The 19,879-nt window shown below is 43.4% G+C and overlaps 2 protein-coding genes across 2 annotated transcripts in view; both read left to right on the top strand.

Moving 5' to 3' along the window:
* Positions 1 to 4,099: 4,099 nt before the first annotated feature.
* The window catches only part of LOC130360480 (olfactory receptor-like protein OLF3), a 40,106-nt gene continuing 24,326 nt past the window's right edge, over positions 4,100 to 19,879 (top strand). The window contains exon 1 of the mRNA XM_056562971.1: positions 4,100 to 4,162. The gene's annotated coding sequence lies outside the window, so the exon portion shown is untranslated. The remainder of the gene's footprint in view (positions 4,163 to 19,879) is intronic.
* Positions 13,091 to 14,008, top strand: LOC130360481 (olfactory receptor 11-like). Its single transcript, XM_056562972.1, has one exon. It carries the CDS (start codon positions 13,091 to 13,093, stop codon positions 14,006 to 14,008), a length of 918 nt encoding a protein of 305 aa, XP_056418947.1.

Below are 19,879 nucleotides of genomic sequence, written 5' to 3'. Positions count from 1 at the left end.
ATACACACATTGAGTTTTATATGTATACTAGAGTACCCGGCGTTGCCCTGTTTTTCCTTCCTAATCCTTTTTGGGGAGGAAAATAAACAAAGGAGGAAGCTTTTGACTTCATATGCAGTCCTCATATATTGTTGTCATATCCCGACCCCACATCCAGACCTCCTATCCCGACCTCCTATCTCGACCTCCTGTCCCGACCTCCTATACCGTCCTCCTATCCCATCCTCCTATCCCCACCTCCTATCCCGACCTCCTATCCCGTCCTCCTATCCCGTCCTCCTATCCCGTCCTGCTATCCCGTCCTCGACCTCCTATCCCGTCCTCCTATCTCGAGCTCCTATCCCGACTTCCTATCCCGTCCTCCAATCTCGAGCTCCTATCCCGACCTCCTATCCTGACCTCCTATCCCGACCTCCTATCCCGACCTCCTATCCTGTCCTCCTATCTCGACCTCCTATCTCAACCTCCTATCCCGTCCTCCTATCCCGACCTCCTATCCCGACCTCCTTTCCCGTCCTCATATCTCGACCTCCTATCTTGGCATACTGTCCCATCATCCTATCTCGACCTCCTATCTCGACCTCCTATCCTGACCTTCTATCCAGACCTCCTATCCCGTCCACCTATCCCGACCTCCTTTCCCGTCCTTATATCTTGACCTCCTATCCCAACTTCCTATCCAGACCTCCTATCCCGTCCTCCTATCCCGTCCTCCTATCATGTCCTCCTATCCCGACCTCCTATCTCGACCTCCTATCCCGACCTCCTATCCCGACCTCCTTTCCCGTCCTCATATCTCGACCTCCTATCTTGACCTCCTATCCCATCCTCCTATCTCAACCTCCTATCCTGACCTCCTATCCAGACCTCATATCCCATCCTCCTATCCCGACCTCCTTTCCCGTCCTCATATCTCGACCTCCTATCTTGACCTCCTATCCCGTCCTCCTATCTCGACCTCCTATCCAAACCTCCTATCCAGACCTCCTATCCCGTCCTCATATCCCGTCCTCCTATCTTGTCCTCCTATCCCGACCTCCTATCCCGACATCCTATCCCGACCTCCTACCCGACCTCCTATCCCGACCTCATATCTTGTCCTCGTATCCTGTCCTCCTATCCCGACCTCCCCTCCCATCCCGTCCTCATATCCTGACTCGTAATATATGCACCAGGTAATGAAATAGCTCCAGCCTAACAGAAATTAGATGGGAACATACATTTCCCATTGATTTACATGGGACTTTAAAAAAAAAAACCTGACCCTCACAAATGGGGGTAGTTAAGGGTTAAATTAACTATCCCATATTTTAAGTGGGCATATAAGTAACATGTGACCAAGTATTATCGAAATATCTCCAGCCGTTTGGAAGTTATGCGGTAACATATATTTCCCATTGACTTGCATGGGACTTTAAACATATGCCCCGCCCCTGGCAAATGGGGGTGAGTAAGGGTTAAATCACCTATCTTATGTTTGTTGTTGACATATAAGTAACATGTGGCCAAGTTTCATGTTAATATCTTTAGCTGTTCGAAAGTTTTTGTGGAACATACATACATACATATATACATACATACATACACACACACACACACACATACATACACTCATACATACACACACACGTTGAGTTTTATATATATAAAGATGAAGCCGTTAACAACACTCATTACGCTGAAGACTTTGTCTTGGGATTAAGATGTTGTCTCTAGAGAGCAGGATGGATTTGATATAACCCCGGATTGCAGTCATTATCAGGTGCACAGTGTGGCGGGGGCACTTTTTTTCTTTTTTTCCTGTATATTTTCTTATGACATGTTTCACGTTTCCTTGTAGAATGTTTGTATGTTTATTCAGGTAACACAATGTTGTTGTGAGAAATGTTTTGAATTGACGAGGTTATGAAAATCCGGTATATTTTATATATTTTTCATATTTCTGGCATTTTCTTTTATTGTCTTTGTCTTCCAGGATTTGTTTGCTGCCAATACTGCAGAAAAATGACACAAAAGTAACATTATTCTAAACTTCTGAAGCTTTACCTCAGAACATTCACAGACTTATTCTATTTTAGGGCCAGATTTTCATCTGTAATCGGCAAAAGAGAAAACGTCCACAAAGTTAAATAACATAAAGGTAGAATAAAATAGGGAATTCCCCATTGTGTGAAGCGGGGCTAAATATCGGAATGAGGCCTTGTTTACTCCATGTATTTTTGGTCATATTTATAGCTGTAAACATGCAATGTTGGGGCAATTGTTGCAGTTTATTTCAAATTTGTATGTCCGTTTTTTGCATTGTTTAATGGTCGGATTTGTTAATTCCGGACATTATTTCTTATCACCTCAAATAGTAAACTGGCTGATTATTTTAAGATAGGATTTACAGGTGTTTTTGCCCACAATGTGCGCACTGACAGACTCTTTTGCATAAACTTCCATACAAATTTTTTTTTGAAAAAACATGTCCGTATTTTTGACCTACTTAACCCCTCAATGACGCAGGGATTTTTCTCCTTGCCTTTTAAAATCTATAACTCTTTCAATTTTCTTACAGACCCATATGAGGCTTGTTTTATGTAGACTTTTTGACAGATTTTTATTCATTTGATATATTTGGTATATTATTACATTTACACTAGAGATGAGCGAATTTTTGAAAAATTTGATTCAGCCGATTCACCGAATTTTCCCAAATAATTTGTTTTGTTTCGAATTTATTAACGGTGAATTGCTTTTAAAAACGAGTATTTCTGGCCCTATGGGCGTAGAACACTTTTCTTTGTTCTAACACGCATAGGTAGTATGCTGTGTCAGTGAAATAATACTGGTATTCAGAATGACATGCAGATTACAGGCATCGCTATTAGAATCCCTGCCGCAGAGCATCAGGATGTGGCAGATTTTTTATGGAATTTTTATTTCATTTAATTTGAATTTATTTTAATTTTATGATTACGCATTCTGGTGAGCATCGAGCTGGAGGTCCTCCTCCAGGGAAGATACCACCTGTTCCAGCCCCTGCCTCTCAGCGCCGCCTTGACTGTGAAAGCGCAAATGTTTCATTTACTCAGTTATGGTTCATTGTTATCGCTTCAAGCTGTTTCATTGGATTCTTGTAATAGTTCCACAGGTAATATGACGTCGACGACCATAGGGCCTCAGTCTTGAAAAGATTACATTGATTTTTTTTATTTAAATGGCCACTGTCAGATACAAAAACTTTTGATATGTTGTAAAGCCTGTATAACCAATAGGTTTTGCAGTTGCTTTCATTAGAAAAATGTCAGTATTTCATACAGAAAAAGCCAGTCAAACAACTGCCCCCCTTGTCTGCTTGGACACATACTAGTCCTGCTGTGCCCATGCATTATCACCTATGTCATGGACACACTTCCTTGATTGACAGCTGTGAGCGCAGGGCTCACAGCTGGAGGAAAACTCCTCCCACTGTCAGATTGTGTCCCGCTACTGTCAGTGAGGACAAGCTGGGAGTTGTAGTTTTGCTAATGCTAGGGGAGATGTGAGCAGACAGCATACTGAGGGAGACCTTCACAGTGATATATATAAAAAAAAAACATTTTTGGATCTGATGGGTACGCTTTAAGAGTTTAATTAGATTCCCAAGTTTAATGTCCCGGCGATTACTTTGAACTAATACTGTATGACCACAAAACCCAATCTAACAAGGAGTCACATGGCGGCATAATGACAGAGCCTATAGGTTGCAGCAGCATGAGGAGACCATAACCTGGCAGAATGACACAGACTGGAATTGGCATCAGCAAGAGGAGACCATTTAGTTTATAAATGACACAGCCTGGAGTTGGCGGCAGCATGAGGAGACCATAGGGCCTCACAATCCCTAAGATTAAAAGATACATTTTCAAATTTAAAGGTGTATTCCAGGAATTGTTTTTATTTGACTATGCTACAGGGGCTGTAAAGTTAGTGTAGTTCATAACATAGTGTCTGTACCTGTGTGTGATGGTTTTCTCACAATTCTTAAGCGATCTTCACCCCCAATATTTATTTTTAACAGCATACAAAATTATTGTTGTCTCATATTTTTCCCAGGTTGCAATGCGGCCGAGACCTGACTCACTAGTCAGCTGATGAAAGGGAGCCTGTCTGCTTCAATGGGTGGAGCGATCGCTTGGTGAGAGATCAACCTGCAATTAATGCAACAGCTGTAGGCACCCTGATTGAAAACTACAGGTCTTTTGAATGGATGCAGCTCGTTTATGTTCCAATGGGTGGGGTGGCTGATGTGTGGGAGGGAGGGAAATGGAATTCTGGGATTTGTAGGCAAAGAAGAAAACAAACAGGAAATACCAGCTCACAAAAGCTAACCAGAGTGTTATGGTAATCTCACAACATAGCCATTTAGCCCCAAGACAAGCGCAGATCCTTCCTAATCATATACATTACTTTCTGCCAGGTACATACTAAAATCACTTTATGGTGGAGAACCCCATTAAATTGAAGATTTAGCTAGTGCTACCATAAGAATTTTTAGGTAATGTTCCAAGCCCAGTAGCATGAGTAAGCCATATAGTGGCAGAATCACACAGCCTAGAGCTGGCGGCAGCATGAGAAGACAATAGGGGTTCACAATCTCTAAGATTAAAAGATGAATTTTCAAATATAAATTGAAGATTTATGACAGCTAGTTCAACCATTAATTTTAGGTAATGTTCGGCCCAGCAGCATTAGTAAACCATATAGTGGCTGAATGACACAGCCTGGAGGTGGCAGAAGCATGAAGAGAACATATAATGGCTGTATGACACAGCCTGGAGGTGGCGGAAGCATAAGGGGACCATATAGTGGCTGATTGGCACAGCCTAGAGTTGACGGCAGCATGAGTAGAGCATATAGAGGCTGAATGACACAGCATGGAGGTGGCGGCAACATGAGGAGACCATATAGTGGCTGAATGACACAGCCTGGAGTTTGCGGCAGCATGAGGAAAACATATAGTGGCTGAATGGCACAGCCCGGAGGTGACGGCAGCATGAGGAGAACACATGGTGGCAGAATGAGACAGCCTGGAGGTGGCAGCAGCAGAATCATGAGTCCTGAAAGTTACCCAGTGAATGGTGCGGTGGGTGGCAATACCAATACCCGGTGACGAAGGTGGGTGAAAAAAGGTCTGATGCAGATGAATGTTTGTATTTGGGGAGCAGCGCCTTAAATTTTTTTGGCACTATCCAAAGTGTTGGTGTGGCACCATGGTCAATCTACTCTGATGCATCAGGCCATGGTGGGTGGAAATCCTGGCTGATTCATGCCTGATTCATCTTCAAATAAGGTCAGTCTCTCCACATATTTCATGGAAAGACGAGTTCTCCTTGTGGTGACTATTGTTACGCTGAGCGCTCCGGGTCCCCGCTACTCCCCGGAGCGCTCGCAGCATTCTCCTGTTCGCAGCGCCCTGGTCAGACCCGCTGACCGGGAGCGCTGCGATAATGTCCCTAGCCGGGATGCGATTCGCGATGCGGGACGCGCCCGCTCGCGGTGCGCATCCCGACCCGCTTACCAGACTCGTTCCCCATCTGTGCTGTCCCGGCGCGCGCGGCCCCGCTCCCTAGGGCGCGCGCGCGCCGGCTCTCTGCGATTTAAAGGGCCAGTGCGCCACTGATTGGCGCATGGTTTTAATTAGTGTGTTCACCTGTGCACTTCCCTATATTACCTCACTTCCCCCTCACTTCCTTGCCGGATCTTGTTGCCATTGTGCCAGTGAAAGCGTTCCTTGTGTATCCCAAGCCAGTGTTCCAGACCTCTTGCCGTTGCCCCTGACTACGATCCTTGCTGCCTGCCCTGACCTTCTGCTACGTCCGACCTTGCTCTTGCCTAATCCCTTGTACCGCGCCTATCTCAGCAGTCAGAGAGGTTGAGCCGTTGCCAGTGGATACGACCTGGTTGCTACCGCCGCTGCAAGACCATCCCGCTTTGCGGCGGGCTCTGGTGAAAACCAGTAGCAACTTAGAACCGGTCCGCCGGCACGGTCCACGCCAATCCCTTTCTGACACAGAGGATCCACCTCCAGCCTGCCGAATCCTGACAACTATTGCCCCCGCTGCACTAAACACCCGCTCTGATGGCACACTACTGGCTGGGCAGGTCAGCTTTTCCAGGGCAAACTCTGCTAGTTGCGGCCATAAATCAAGTTTGGCTGCACCAAAGTCCAGTGGATCTTCATGGTGTGTTGGCATGGGCATGTTAAGGTATGTCATCACCTGCTGTTCAGGTCCTGCTCAATGTCTACCTGCTGCTGATGAGTTGCTTCACTATGCGGTTGAAGAAAGGTACTCATCACCGACAGTAGACTCAGGCTGCTGCTGATGGAGCTGGTACTGCTCCTGCCACCCCACCCCTCCCCAGCAGCCATGGCATTGGAAGGTAAGCGCAGAGGGGCCACGAGTAAGACCGGCGAGAGGATGGACGATGGCGCCAATAGGCATCGGCCAACTCACTATGTAGGATGTCTCTGTAGTAGGTCAGTTTGTCCTCCCTATCAGTGGGTGTAAAAAAGGCTTCCATTTTGTGCCGGAGGCAAGGGTCCAATAAGGTGAAGAGCCAGAATTCATCCCGCTGCCAAATGGTGACAATTCGGCGGTCACTTTGCAAGCAAGTGAGCATACATCGTGCCATTTGTGCAAGTGACTCAGAGGGATTCCCTTCCTCCATCTCCACTGTATACTGCCACGGTGTGTCTAGGTCCTCTGTCTTGCCTTCCTCATAACCCTCTAGCTCTTCTGGCTGCTTCTCCTCTCCTGAAAACCGCCAATTTTGTGAAACCTAAACTGTGCTCCACTGTGCCCCTCCCCCTCATCCTTCTCCTCCAGTTCAGCTCCCACAGGGCTCATGTGGTCGTGAGATGTAGGCGCCACGTCTCCAGTACACTGACCAGCCATCGATTCCAATGAAAGAAATGAAGCAGTGGAATGGCATCATTCATCCCGTAATCCTGGTGAATGACTAATAATGTGGCTTCCTCAAAGGGCCTGAGCAAATAGCAGGTGTCACGTATGAGCTACCACTGGTTGACATTGAAGTTTCACAGGAGAGTCCCCCTATCTGCTTTGATCATCAAGAAATCGGTGATGGCTTTTCTCTGTTCGTATAGTTGGTCCACCATATGAAGGGTGGAACTCCAATGTGTGACAACGTAAAAAATCAGACTATGTCGTGGGACACCGTTCTGATGCTGCTGCTCAAGGAGGGTGTGCTTGGCGGTGTACGAGTGGCTGAAGTGCATGCAAAGTTTCCTTACCATTGTTAGGATGTCTTGCAAATGGGGGAACACTTCAGGAACCACTTGACAACCAGATTGAACACGTGTGTCATGCAGGACGCATGGCTCACCCTTCCTTGTCGCAGCATGGCCAAGATGTTCTTCCCGTTGTCAGTCACCATGGTTCCCATTTCTAGTTTTCGCAGAGTAAGCCATGCTCCAATTTCTTTACGAATGATTTTTAGCAGTTCCTCCCCTGTGTGACTCTGTTCGCCAAGGCAAACCATGTTATGAACAGCATGAAGCCGCCATGCCCCGTGCGACGTGACCTGTCCAAGTTGGTGTTGTGGCTGTGCAGGAACCACATTTACCCAGTGAGCCATAAAGGACATGTATTGTCCCTGACCATAGTTACAGCTCCAGACGTCAGCGCTGCTGTACACTTTGGTACACACCGACAGGCTGAAGGACTGGCCCACTTTCTCTTCCACAAAATTGTGCAGGGCTGGTACTGCCTTCATCGCAAAGAAATGATGGCTTGGGACTTTCCACTTCGGCTCGGCACAAGCCAGAGTCCACCTCTTGAAAAGGGAGGGACTACAGTCCAGGAACTTAGACAGGAACACATTCAGCATCTGCACCGATGGATGAGTGGGCACATACTGTTGTCTCTTGGACAAGGCTTAGCCGATGGATTGCTGACGGAATGTAGGAGCCTCTGAAGTGACAGAAGGAGGGTATGACACACAGCTCGGCTGAGAAGAGGGAGAGGCGTGCCACTGTGTGATGAAGCAGGCTGGACCACCATATCGGAGCCACAGCTCTCCCAGCCTTCTTTATGGTGGCACAGCATATGTTGACGCAGGGCCGTGTTGCCAACATTGGGTCCCTGGCCACGCTTCAGCTTCTGCCGACACATCTTGCATGTGGCTATGTGGACCTCCTCCGGATGCTTGATGAAAAAGTTCCACACCGCTGAGTTGCTGATTTTCCCACCCGCAGTCCGCACTGATTGACTGCTACTGCCGCCTTCTCCAGGAACCACTGTTCCACTACCTCCCGATAAGGTAGGCTGCTGCGAAGTAGGTGGTCTTCCCCGGGCACGTTTGGCTCCAGAATTTCCACTTCTGCCACCACACTGACTGCCAACCATGCTACAACCTTGCTGGCTCAGCTGCTGCCTCACGGGCAACCTGCAACTCTCTTCTCCTGATGATGATGAAGCCCCTAATGCAACCGGCTGCCAATTGCGATCGGCTTCATCATCTTCAACAAGTGTCTGCACGTCACTAATGTCCTCCTCAGGTTCCCCAACAGTGTCTGCTTCAGGACCCTGAACCCTGGCAACACTGCCTCCCACGTCACTCTCCGCATCACTACTTGGCCGCCAAGCTGAGGAAGCGACGCATGTCTCCTCCCCTTCTTGGCTGGGCAGTAGCTGCTGACTGTCCTCTATTAGATCGTCCTCAGTAAATAGTGGAGCTGAATCCACAGCATAATATACTTCTTTAGGAGAGGGAACAGAATAGGACGAAGGCAATGGGAGGACACGGACTGCTCCCGGGCCATGCCAACTGAGGGTTGTGTCTGAGGAACCCACCGACTGTTGACTGGGGGTGTCAGATCTCACTTGTGATGATGGGGATGAGTGTGTTAACCAATCGATGACGGCAGACGGGATGCTGGTGAAGATGCGACCGCTGACTGATAACGGGAGCTCAGGCCTCTCGCTGCGACTCCTGCTGCCACTCGCCCCTAATCTGCTGCCACCTCTGCCTGATGAATTTAAGAGCCTAAACTTTCTGTATACCCATGAACTGTGGTGTAATCTCCAGATTGTAATTATTCGGATTATTACGGTAACTATAATTTTTCCCAGCCGGGTGCCCTTGTTTCCTAAGCTGCCGTTATAATAGTCTCATTCTAAGGCCAATTCTGGTTTCTTTTGAGATTTCATCTCCTGTTGTCACCTGTACTGTTCTCATGTTGCCTTAGTGTAAACCGAGGTAAAAAACAAAACAAAAAAAAACTATTGTTATTTTGACAATTCTGCAGGCTTCAGAGCTGAAATCTTTCGAAATTCTCTGCTCGTTTTTGTGGTTTCCAATTATGGAAGCAATGTTCCTTGTGCCAGGCGCTGATATAATGATGGAACATTCTGCTTATACATCTTCAGTAGTGGTCTTCAAACTGTGGCCCTCCAGACTTTGCAACTACAATTCTCGGCTTGCTGTGATTTGGGATTTTTCAACATCTAGAGCGCCACAGATTGGAAACCAATGTACTTGAGCATTCAGTTCTATGTTAAACTTAAAGGGGTACTCCAGTGGAAAACAATAAAAAAAATAAAAAATAAATCAACTGGTGCCTGAAAGTTCTACACATTTATAAATTACTTCTATTTAAAAACCTTAATCCTTCCAGTACTTATCAGCTGCTGTATGCTCCACAGGAAGTTGTGTAGTCCTTTCCTGTCTGACCACAGTGCTCTCTGCTGACACCTCTGTCCATGTCAGGAACTGTCCAGGGCAGGAGAGGTTTGCTATGGGGATTTGCTCCTACATTGAACAGTTCCTGACATGGACAGAGGTGTCAGCAGAGAGCACTGTGGTCAGACTGGAAAGAACTACACAACTTCCTGTGGAGCATACAGCAGCTGATAAGTACTGGAAGCATTAAGATTTTTAATAGAAGTAATTTACAAATCCGTAGAACTTTCTAGCACCAGTTGATTTTAAAAAACATTTCCACCGGAGGACCCCTTTAATATTTTAGGGAAAAATATCTCAAACTTTTATCTACTTTCTCACAGCTCATTTTGGAGTGACTATAAGGCTAGGTTCAGACTACGGAATCTCCAGGCAGAAAATTTCCCCCCGGAGATTCCGAGTGCAGCCAGCGCCGGCTGAATCAGTCGGCACTGGGACCGCGCAGACATTGCAGTCTCCAATAGACTGCAATGTGTTCCGCGCGGATTTCCGCCTGAAGAAAGAGCACCGCCTTTCTTCAGGCGGAAATTTCCAAGCGGATTGTCCATTTACAAATTCCGCTTTACAAATTCCGAAGTGTGAATTTGTGAACGGAAAATCATGCACTACACTATACATTTTAGAAAGCGGAATTTCCGCCTGCAATTTCAAAGCAAAACTGCAGGCGGAAATTCCATAGTCTGAACCTAGCCTTAGGGTACATTCACACGGGCGGATTACCTGCGGAATTAACTTCAATGGGTCCATAGGAAAATCTGCAAATCTGCCTCTATTGTGGATTTTCTGCTGACTTATTGAAGTCAATGGTAGCAAAATCTGCTGCAGATTTTTCACAGCAAATACAGTGAAGAAATTCGGCAGGTAATCCACCCATGTTCACTTGGAGGAATTTCTGAGCTGAAATCCGTGGGAATTTTCAGCTTGGAAATTCCCCTGCAGCAGAGTCCGATTGATTTCAATATGATTCTGCTGCACTGTGCACACAGCTGAATTTCCGCAGCCCGATTCAAGCAACCGCAAAAGAATAGACTTGTCTATTCTTTCTGTAGATTTCGCTTAGAAATGCATTGCCTTCTATGGAGACTGCACATTTCCGAGTGGTCCTCGCGCCCGCTGGTACTTTGAAATGTGTGGAATGTCCATCCATTTTTTTCCGGGCGGACATTCTGCATGAAATGGGCGTTGTAAACATGGTCTTATGCATTGAATTGTAAACATGTCTAGCATCTGAGGTGAATCTCACAGGTGAACATCACATCTGAAGGGTGTGTGAGCAAGAAAAGAATTTGGAGACTACAAACACAACTGACACAAGTTTGACGGCATCAATGCACTAAAAATATAACATTAAAGCAACGTTTTCCAACCAGGGTGCTTCCAGCTGTTGCAAAACTACAACTCCTCGCATGGAGTTGTAGTTTCGCAACAGCTGGAGGCACCCTGGTTTGGAAACATTGCAATAGAGCCAAACATTATAATATTATTTCTATATGATACAAGTGAGAACTTACCGTATTTTTCGCCGTATAAGACGCACTTTTTCTTCCCCAAAACTGGGGGGGAAAAGTCGGTGCGTCTTATACGGCAAATACACCCCTATCGCTGCGGTCCCTGCGGCCATCAACGTCCGGGACCCGCGGCTAATACAGGACATTACCGATCGCGGTGATGCCCTGTATTAACCCTTCAGATGCGGCGATCAAAGCTGACCCGGCTGTTCAGCGATTTCACCGCGGCGGTCCCGAACAGCCCGACAGAATAGCCTGGTTAGTGCTTACAGGACACCGGGGGCGACCTTACCTGCCTCCTCGGTGTCTTCTCCGTTCAGGGATCCCCTGTATGCCGGCGCTCTCCTTCCTCGTCATCACGTCGTCGCATATGTGCGTCGGCGTGCGTAACGACGTGATGGAGAGACGTTCCAGAGCGACGGGGACACGGCGACAGCGATGGAGCGACATCCAGGGCAGCGGTGTCGGGTCCGGAGCGGCGGGGACACGTGAGTATTACCTCCAACGGCTGTCCAGCCAACGGCTGTCCGGGCATGCTGGGAGTTGTAGTTTTGCAACATCTGGAGGTCCGCAGGTTGAAGACCACTATTGGGTTCAAAATCTTTATTTTTTAAGATTTTGCCCCTAAAAATTGGGTGCATCTTATACGCCGGTGCGTCCTATAGGACGAAAAATACGGCAATTCCTGAAAAGTTTCTTTCTCCTTTTTCTACATAGAAAAGTGACAAAATCATGAAAATTGCCAGAAAAAAAGCATGAAAAATAAAGCATGCAAGAAAAATTAACTGCCTAAATAAATGACTCAATAAATAAAAATATGTAAAAAATAAATAAATAATTAAATAATTAAAGAAAGAAATAAATGAATAAAGTAATAAAGCACTAAATAAATAAATGACTAAATAAATAAACAAAGAAATATAATAATAAATGAATTACCAAATGAATAAATGACTAAATGATCATATTATATTATGTTATTTATTTATCTATTTAGGTAAGAGGAAACACCTTTAAAATATGGGTTTTGTTTTTTTTTGTTTTTTTTTAAATGTAATGAAAGTACACAAAACATTCACATATTGCATGTCCCACATATTGAAAAAAGTGAAAATTTAACCCCTTAAGGATGAAAAAGTGCAAATTTAACCCCTTAAGGATTCACCATCAAGTTTCATTTAGCGTTTTTGTTTTTTCCTCCTCGACTTTTAATATCCATAACTCTCATCAAACCCATAGGAGATTTTTTATTTATTTTTTTCTTAATTGCATGCCCAATTGTACTTTGTAATGATATCATTTATGTTACCATAAAATGTTTTAAATTTACCATAAATTTTTTGCCACAAAAGTCACACAAAACAATTGCTTAGGCGCACTTGCGACTTTTTGTGCAACTTTTTTAAGCAAAAAAACCCCTCTAAATCCCCTGATAAATCTCCCTCACAATGTTAAAATTTATAGCATAAGTATGATACTATAACTATATAAAGATAACTTATTCCATTTACAGTATCTAAAGAAAGAAAGGTTTAAACCAGAACAATGAATGTTATAATATGAAGTAAGAAATAATATGAAATTAATTTTAACATGAATGTGATTTATAGGGATGATAGCCCTAAAAACTGTTTATTCTTCAATCCAAAACCTAAATATCTTGTGCCCTCCATGACAACCATCAGTGTAACTATTTGTCTAATTATTGCTTATATGTCGTTGTTTCCCCCAAAAGATGAGTTTTCACAAAAACTTGAAAAATTGATTATTAAATTGTTTATTAATTGTTTCAAAGTTTATTCAAATCTAAGGAAAATTCAGTTTTGAAGAAAATGAACATCAAAAACAACATGACAGTCACTGAGCTGATCCTCTTGGGCTTTTCTGATGATGTTAAAATTAACACTTGCCTCTTTTTGTTATTTTCCATCATCTACGCCATAACAATTTTTGGAAATGTTCTTATCATGTACGTGGTGTTTATAAACCCTCACCTACGGACCCCCATGTACTTCTTCCTGGCCAACCTGTCTTTCATTGACCTGTGCAATGCTTCCTCAACTGTACCCAAGCTGTTGGTCGACCTCTTCTCCACTTATCGAAACATTTCGCTCAGCGCTTGTCTCATACAGTTCAAAGTTATATTGTTGATAGGGACGACGGAGTGCAACCTACTGGCCATCATGGCTTATGACCGGTATGTTGCCATCTGCCACCCTCTTCACTATCCCGTGGTAATGAGATGGCACATCTGTTATTGGCTGACAGCCTTGTTGTGGTTATTTAGTTTTACCATTTCGGTTATGCCATCTATTGCCTTACCCCTAGTGCTATGCTACCCAAACCAGGTTGATCACTTCATGTGTGAGATTCTAGCATTGCTCAAGTTGTCATGTGATGATACCCGAATTAAAGAAATTGTGATATCTTCTCTTAGTTTTATCACTTTATGTCCTCCCTTTGTCTTTATTGTTACATCTTATGTTTTTATTATACATTCTGTCCTAAAGATCCAGTCTACAAGAAGAACTAAGGCTTTCTCGACGTGCTCTTCCCATGTTATGGTGGTGGTGTTGTACTTCGGTACTGGGATAGTCACATACTTTGGACAGACAGACGAGGACTCAATAAACCGGGAGAAGTACACCTCTGTTTTCTATGTTGTAGTCTCCCCAATGTTGAATCCACTGATTTACAGCTTGAACAACAGAGAAGTTAAAAGAACACTTGTTATGGAAAAAAGAAATTCATACACTAGAAGAGAATAAAAGCTGTACAGATCTTTACAGAGAGTCATGAGATTAGTAGTTACAATGTACGAGACAGGGAGGATTTGCACTCGGCAGATTTTGTTACAGAAATTTCGATGTTTCTCTAACAAAGTCTGTCATGGGTAAATCCACCCCGGTAGGGTTTTGGAAAAAAAAACTGTAGACACACCCAGTTTATTGGGTTAAAAATAAAAAATAAATTGTGGGGGGGTTGTTTTTGTTAAATAGATGCTGAAATTTTGCCCAAGAAAGTGTGTGCCAAAATTATGTTGCAAACGTCGACAATAAGCGGCTGGCATGAGTATTGTGAATCTAAGCCATTGTATTACTTAGATTTGATTTTATATACTACAGTATATACTTCTTGATCTATATACATTTTCCCTAGTGCAAACCAGTTCTTACTGAAGGCATTTTTTGAAAATAGAATTTACTGCTTTTCTCTGTAGTAGGTGGTGGTCTTGTAAGAGCCAGCATATAGCAGGAGATGGCAGACTTTTTAGTAGCTAGTGTATAGCAGAAAGTGGTGGACTGGTGGGAATTGTAGTATTGAGTGTACATCAAGAGATGGCAGACTGGTGGTTCTGTAGTAAAAATCATACAGCAGAAGTTTGAGGAAGCAGTGTCCAGCATACAGCAGGAGGTGGTGGACTGGCGGGTCTTGTAGAAGCCAGCGTACATCGGGAGTTGGCAGCTTAGTAGTAGCCTGCATACAGCAGGAGAATGCAGACTGGCAGTAGCTTTTAGCAGCCAGCATTCACTAGGAAGTGGCGGACTAGGTCTTGTAGAAGCCAGCATACAGCGGGCTCATAGTAGCCATCTTACAGCAGGAGGTGGCTTCTTGTACTAGCTAACGTTCATCATGAGATCGCAAACAATTGATCTTGAAGCAGCCAGTGTACAGCAAGAGGTAGCGTTATAATAGTCACCGTACCGCAGGAGATGGCGGACTGGTGAGCCTTATAGTAGACAGCATACAGGAGAAGGTGGCTAATTGGTGGGAATTTTAGTAGCCAGAGGGCACCAGGGGTGGTTGCAGTACTGTCTAATCATTGGCATTTGGCATAGGAGCTTTAAATTCCTCACTGATCCATACCTAAACCATGCCTGATTCATTTTGGTGAATCTCAGTTTTTCCATGTTATTGGTTGACAATCTTGTTCGCTTAGGAGTAATGACGCTGCCTGACAAAACTAAATTATTGTCCAGCACCAGGATGTGGATAAAAACGGGTTTCTTTATTCAATGAAGACAGCTACATACATGAAATCTCTGACGCGTTTCACGCTTTCGCGCTTAGTCATAGAGTGGCATACAACACATAAGAACACATATATATACTAAAATTACTTCTCACCAATTGGTGATAAAACAGATGGAAAATACGAAACGGATTCGGTATATTCAAAAAACATGTACTGGATTCACCAGAAATATACATTGTATTGTGAATGCAGTGTGAATAACGTTCAAGCACAAGCGAAGACTGCGACAAATATATAAATTTATCAAAATGAATATATATTATATGTAAAAAAAAAAATCTTTTATATATAAAAAGAGTTACAAAAAGATATTGCACAAACCGCAGGACAAATCGCATGTGTCTGAATATATACCACACTGTCCAATACCATATTTAAGCATGGACCATTATCAAAATAAGTAATTAATAATATGAATAACAATGCATTCCTCTTTATATCAGACACCTAACTGGGAAGTAAAAATTAATATGTCATCATTAAATCCAATCTATCATTTAAACCAGTTGGGTGTCTGGTATTCAGAACAAATATCCAGTAAGTCTCCCTATTTAGCAGTTTTCTACGGAGATCTCCTCCCCTAATATTATATTTAACCTTTTCGATGCCCATAACTACAAGAGATGTAACATCCCCTTTATGAATATCTCTAAAATGTTTGCTCAATGCTGAGATATTAAATTTATCAGTACGGACGTCGGAAATGTGTCTCCTAATTCTTTCTTTTAAATGGTTGCTAGTACAACCCGGGGGAGTGGGTGGATCACTATCTACAGCCTATTACAAAAATAACTCCCACATATATAAGAGACACAAAACATATCATCAATTTGCTTGATGACATCAACTGTGAGCCTGGTTTGGCCCTGGCCACATGTGATGTCATAGCACTATATCCCTCTATACCCTGGGTCAAAGGCATGGAAGCTGTAGAATACTGTCTGGATCAGTTCAGTAGTTACTCCCCTGGATTGAAGGAATACATTCTTATGGCATTAAACTATCTGTTACATAACAATTTTTTTATGTTCGATGGCCAGTATTACCTTCAATCCAGGGGAGCTCCGATGGGGGCCAAATATTCGCCTTCCTTGGCTAACATTTTTATGATCTACTGGGAAATATGTTTTCTTTTTTCATCCTCCAACCCTTTCTCCCACCACATCCAGTGGGTGGGTCGTTTTATAGACGACCTACTGCTGGTGTGGAGGGGGACAGAAAGTGAATTTGAGCGATTCATGAGCTATATAAATGATAATAATGTCAATTTAAAATTTACCTCCCATTTTGATAATATTTCTGTGACTTTTTTGGATATTACAGTGACATGCCGGGATGACAGGTTTGTGGTAAGTCTGTATAGAAAAGAAACGGCAACTAATTCTGTGTTACTTGACACATCCTGCCACCCACGACATGTTGTAAAAAATATTCCCTTTGGTGAATTATGTCGAATTAAACGTAACTGTTCTGATCCAGAAAAATACGAAAAAGAAAAAAAGATTTGGGAACAAAAATTTGTTGAAAGAGGGTATGGAAAAAAGGATATAGAGATTGCTAAAAATAAAGTGGAGAAAATAGACAGAAGAGATTTAATTGGAGAAAGTAGGAGAGATGACAGAGATGGGTGGAAAAAACAGGAGAAACGCAAGCCAACTTTCATTACTGCATATAGTAGACAGTTTGCAGGTATTAGACACATTATCAATAAATATTTACCATTACTTGAAATGGATCCACTTTTGAGAAATTCGTCTTTAGGATCTAAAGTATCACCCAGTCTCTTTAGTAGTAATACAGACAGTGCGTCAGCCAGTACTTGGTTGAACAGCACGGGAAACTGGAGATGTGGCCACCGAAGATGTGTTACTTGTTCACATATGAAGGTTAGCAAGGAGTTTGAATCGTATGCTACGAGTAGAAAATATGTTATAAAGACCTTTGTGAACTGCAATACATCATCGGTGGTTTATCTGGCAGCATGTACAGTCTGCCGCCAACAATATGTCGGTTGTACTAGCAACCATTTAAAAGAAAGAATTAGGAGACACATTTCCGATGTCCGTACTGATAAATTTAATATCTCAGCGTTGAGCAAACATTTTAGAGATATTCATAAAGGGAATGTTACATCTCTTGTAGTTATGGGCATTGAAAAGGTTAAATATAACATTAGGGGAGGAGATCTCCGTAGAAAACTGCTAAATAGGGAGACTTACTGGATATTTGTTCTGAATACCAGACACCCAACTGGTTTAAATCATAGATTGGATTTAATTATGACATATTAATTTTTACTTGCCAGTTGGGTGTCTGATATAAAGAGGAATGCATTGTTATTCATATTATTAATTACTTATTTTGATAATGGTCCCTGCTTAAATTGGACAGTGTGGTATATATTCAGACACATGCGATTTTTCCTGTGGTTTGTGCAATATCTTTTTGTAACTCTTTTTATATATAAAAGAAATTTTTTTTTTACATATAATATATATTCATTTTGATAAATTTATATATTTGTCGCAGTCTTCGCTTGTGCCTTGAACGTTATTCACACTGCATTCACAATACAATGTATATTTCTGGTGAATCCAGTACATGTTTTTTGAATATACCGAATCCGTTTCGTATTTTCCATCTGTTTTATCACCAATTGGTGAGAAGTAATTTTAGTATATATATGTGTTCTTATGTGTTGTATGCCACTCTATGACTAAGCGCGAAAGCGTGAAACGCGTCAGAGATTTCATGTATGTAGCTGTCTTCATTGAAAAAAGAAACCCATTTTTATCCACATCCTGGTGCTGGACAATAATTTTGTTTTGTCTGCTATTTGAAGCCGGAGGCGGGACTGGTGGATCCGCGCACAGAAGGTGTGTGATTTCTGGGTGAGCGGTCAATGCTTTCTCCTCTCTAATGACGCTGCCTGCTGATGCTAAACTGGAGGGTAAAGAAGCGGTTTTTCAAATTTTCCAAAAATAAGTTTTTCAAACTTTCCCCAAAAATTATTTTCCCAATGTTTTACATTTTTAAGATTGATATAAAATTCTCCCTTGAGAAGCGTTCCAATACTACCATGAAGAACATGTAAACAGTAAAGTAATAGCCTTTTCCTTTTTTTTTATAATGAAATAGAGTGGCCCACATTCTTCGTCACAGGATTGTGCCCAACAGGGACTAGTGGTAGCTGTAGCCAGTGGACAGCAGGCAGTGGTGGAGCAGTGTTAGCCTTTATAAGGGTATGTTCACACTGCGTAATTCCCGTGGAATTATGGGCAGTGAACAGTAACATCAGTGTGAATGTGTCTTCCGCGAGACCTGTTCACACTAAGGAATTTCTGGGGCAAACAATTCCGCTGCCGAAATTGATCCGCGCAAAGAAAAACATGTTCATTCTTTGCTCTGAAGTCTGCGAGCCCTGCATTGCCATTAATGGTGACACACAGGGCTTCTGTTCAAAATTTGCAGTGTGAAGATACCCTAACAACCTAAAAGGGTACACACTTAAGAGTGCTACCTTAGCGTGATAAAAAGATATGACTAGTTAGAAAGAAAGAAAGATAAACACTGAAAATAGGCACAAATCATTAAAAATATTTGTTGCAAATATTACAAGCTTTATTGTTACGGTGAGCGCTCCGGTCCGGTGCTCTGACAGTGAGCTCTCACCGCACCGTTCCCCCGGCAGGACCCTGATTTGCATTGCGGGACGCACCCACATGCGAATCGCGGGCCGGTTCTTTACCAGCTTCTGCCCGACTCTCTGGTTCCTAGGGCGCGCCCATCGGCTTCTCAAGATTTAATGAGCCAGTACACCGCTAATTAGTGCTTGGTCCTTCCTCTATGTTATTTAAGGTAGCTCCTTCCCCTCTTCCCTGCCGGATCTTCAGTGCCCTTCCGCTACGTTATTTGACTACGCACCTTTGCCTTGACCTTTCTGCTAAGCCCGATTACGTCTCTGTCTTATCCTTCTGTACCTCGTCTTGCCCAGATGCCTATGTGGTTGAGTCGTATCGTGGGTAGCGACCTGGGTGTCGCTTGCCGCAGCAAGCCAATCCTGCCTTGCGGTGGGCTCTGGTGAAGACCAGCGGCACCTTAGACTCCGCTCCCCAATACAGCCCGTGTCATCTGAAACACAGGTCAGAGGATCCACATCCAGCATTGTTACATTTATTATTACATAATATACACCAAAACACTAAGGGCAACAACTTAAAAACTATTAAAATCTTATCCACAATATAGAATGAGGTCATCAGTGCTCTCCCACCAAGAAATAGCACCTGTCCCACAATACAAAAAGATAAACACCATTCACCTGTCCAGTGAATAAAAAGCTAGTAATGAACACAATAACTAGAGATGAGCGAATTGAACCTGACAAATCCAAATTTGCTACGAATTTCAGGAAAAATTTGATTTGCAAAGAATGCGCATTTAGAGCGGTCCAGGCTCCAGGGCATCTAAAATAGCAGATCCACATGTGAGGACATGGGGCAAGAAATCCTGCAGCGGGAACAAGGGTTGGTGGAATGACCCTGAATCACATGCAGGATCAGCAGGCCGTCACCCCTGTGATGTCACAGCCCTATATAATCGG

Source organism: Hyla sarda, chromosome 3 (assembly GCF_029499605.1).
Source record: "Hyla sarda isolate aHylSar1 chromosome 3, aHylSar1.hap1, whole genome shotgun sequence".
NCBI classification, from domain to species: Eukaryota; Metazoa; Chordata; class Amphibia; order Anura; family Hylidae; genus Hyla; species Hyla sarda.
This window is presented reverse-complemented; position numbering and strand designations above follow the sequence as displayed.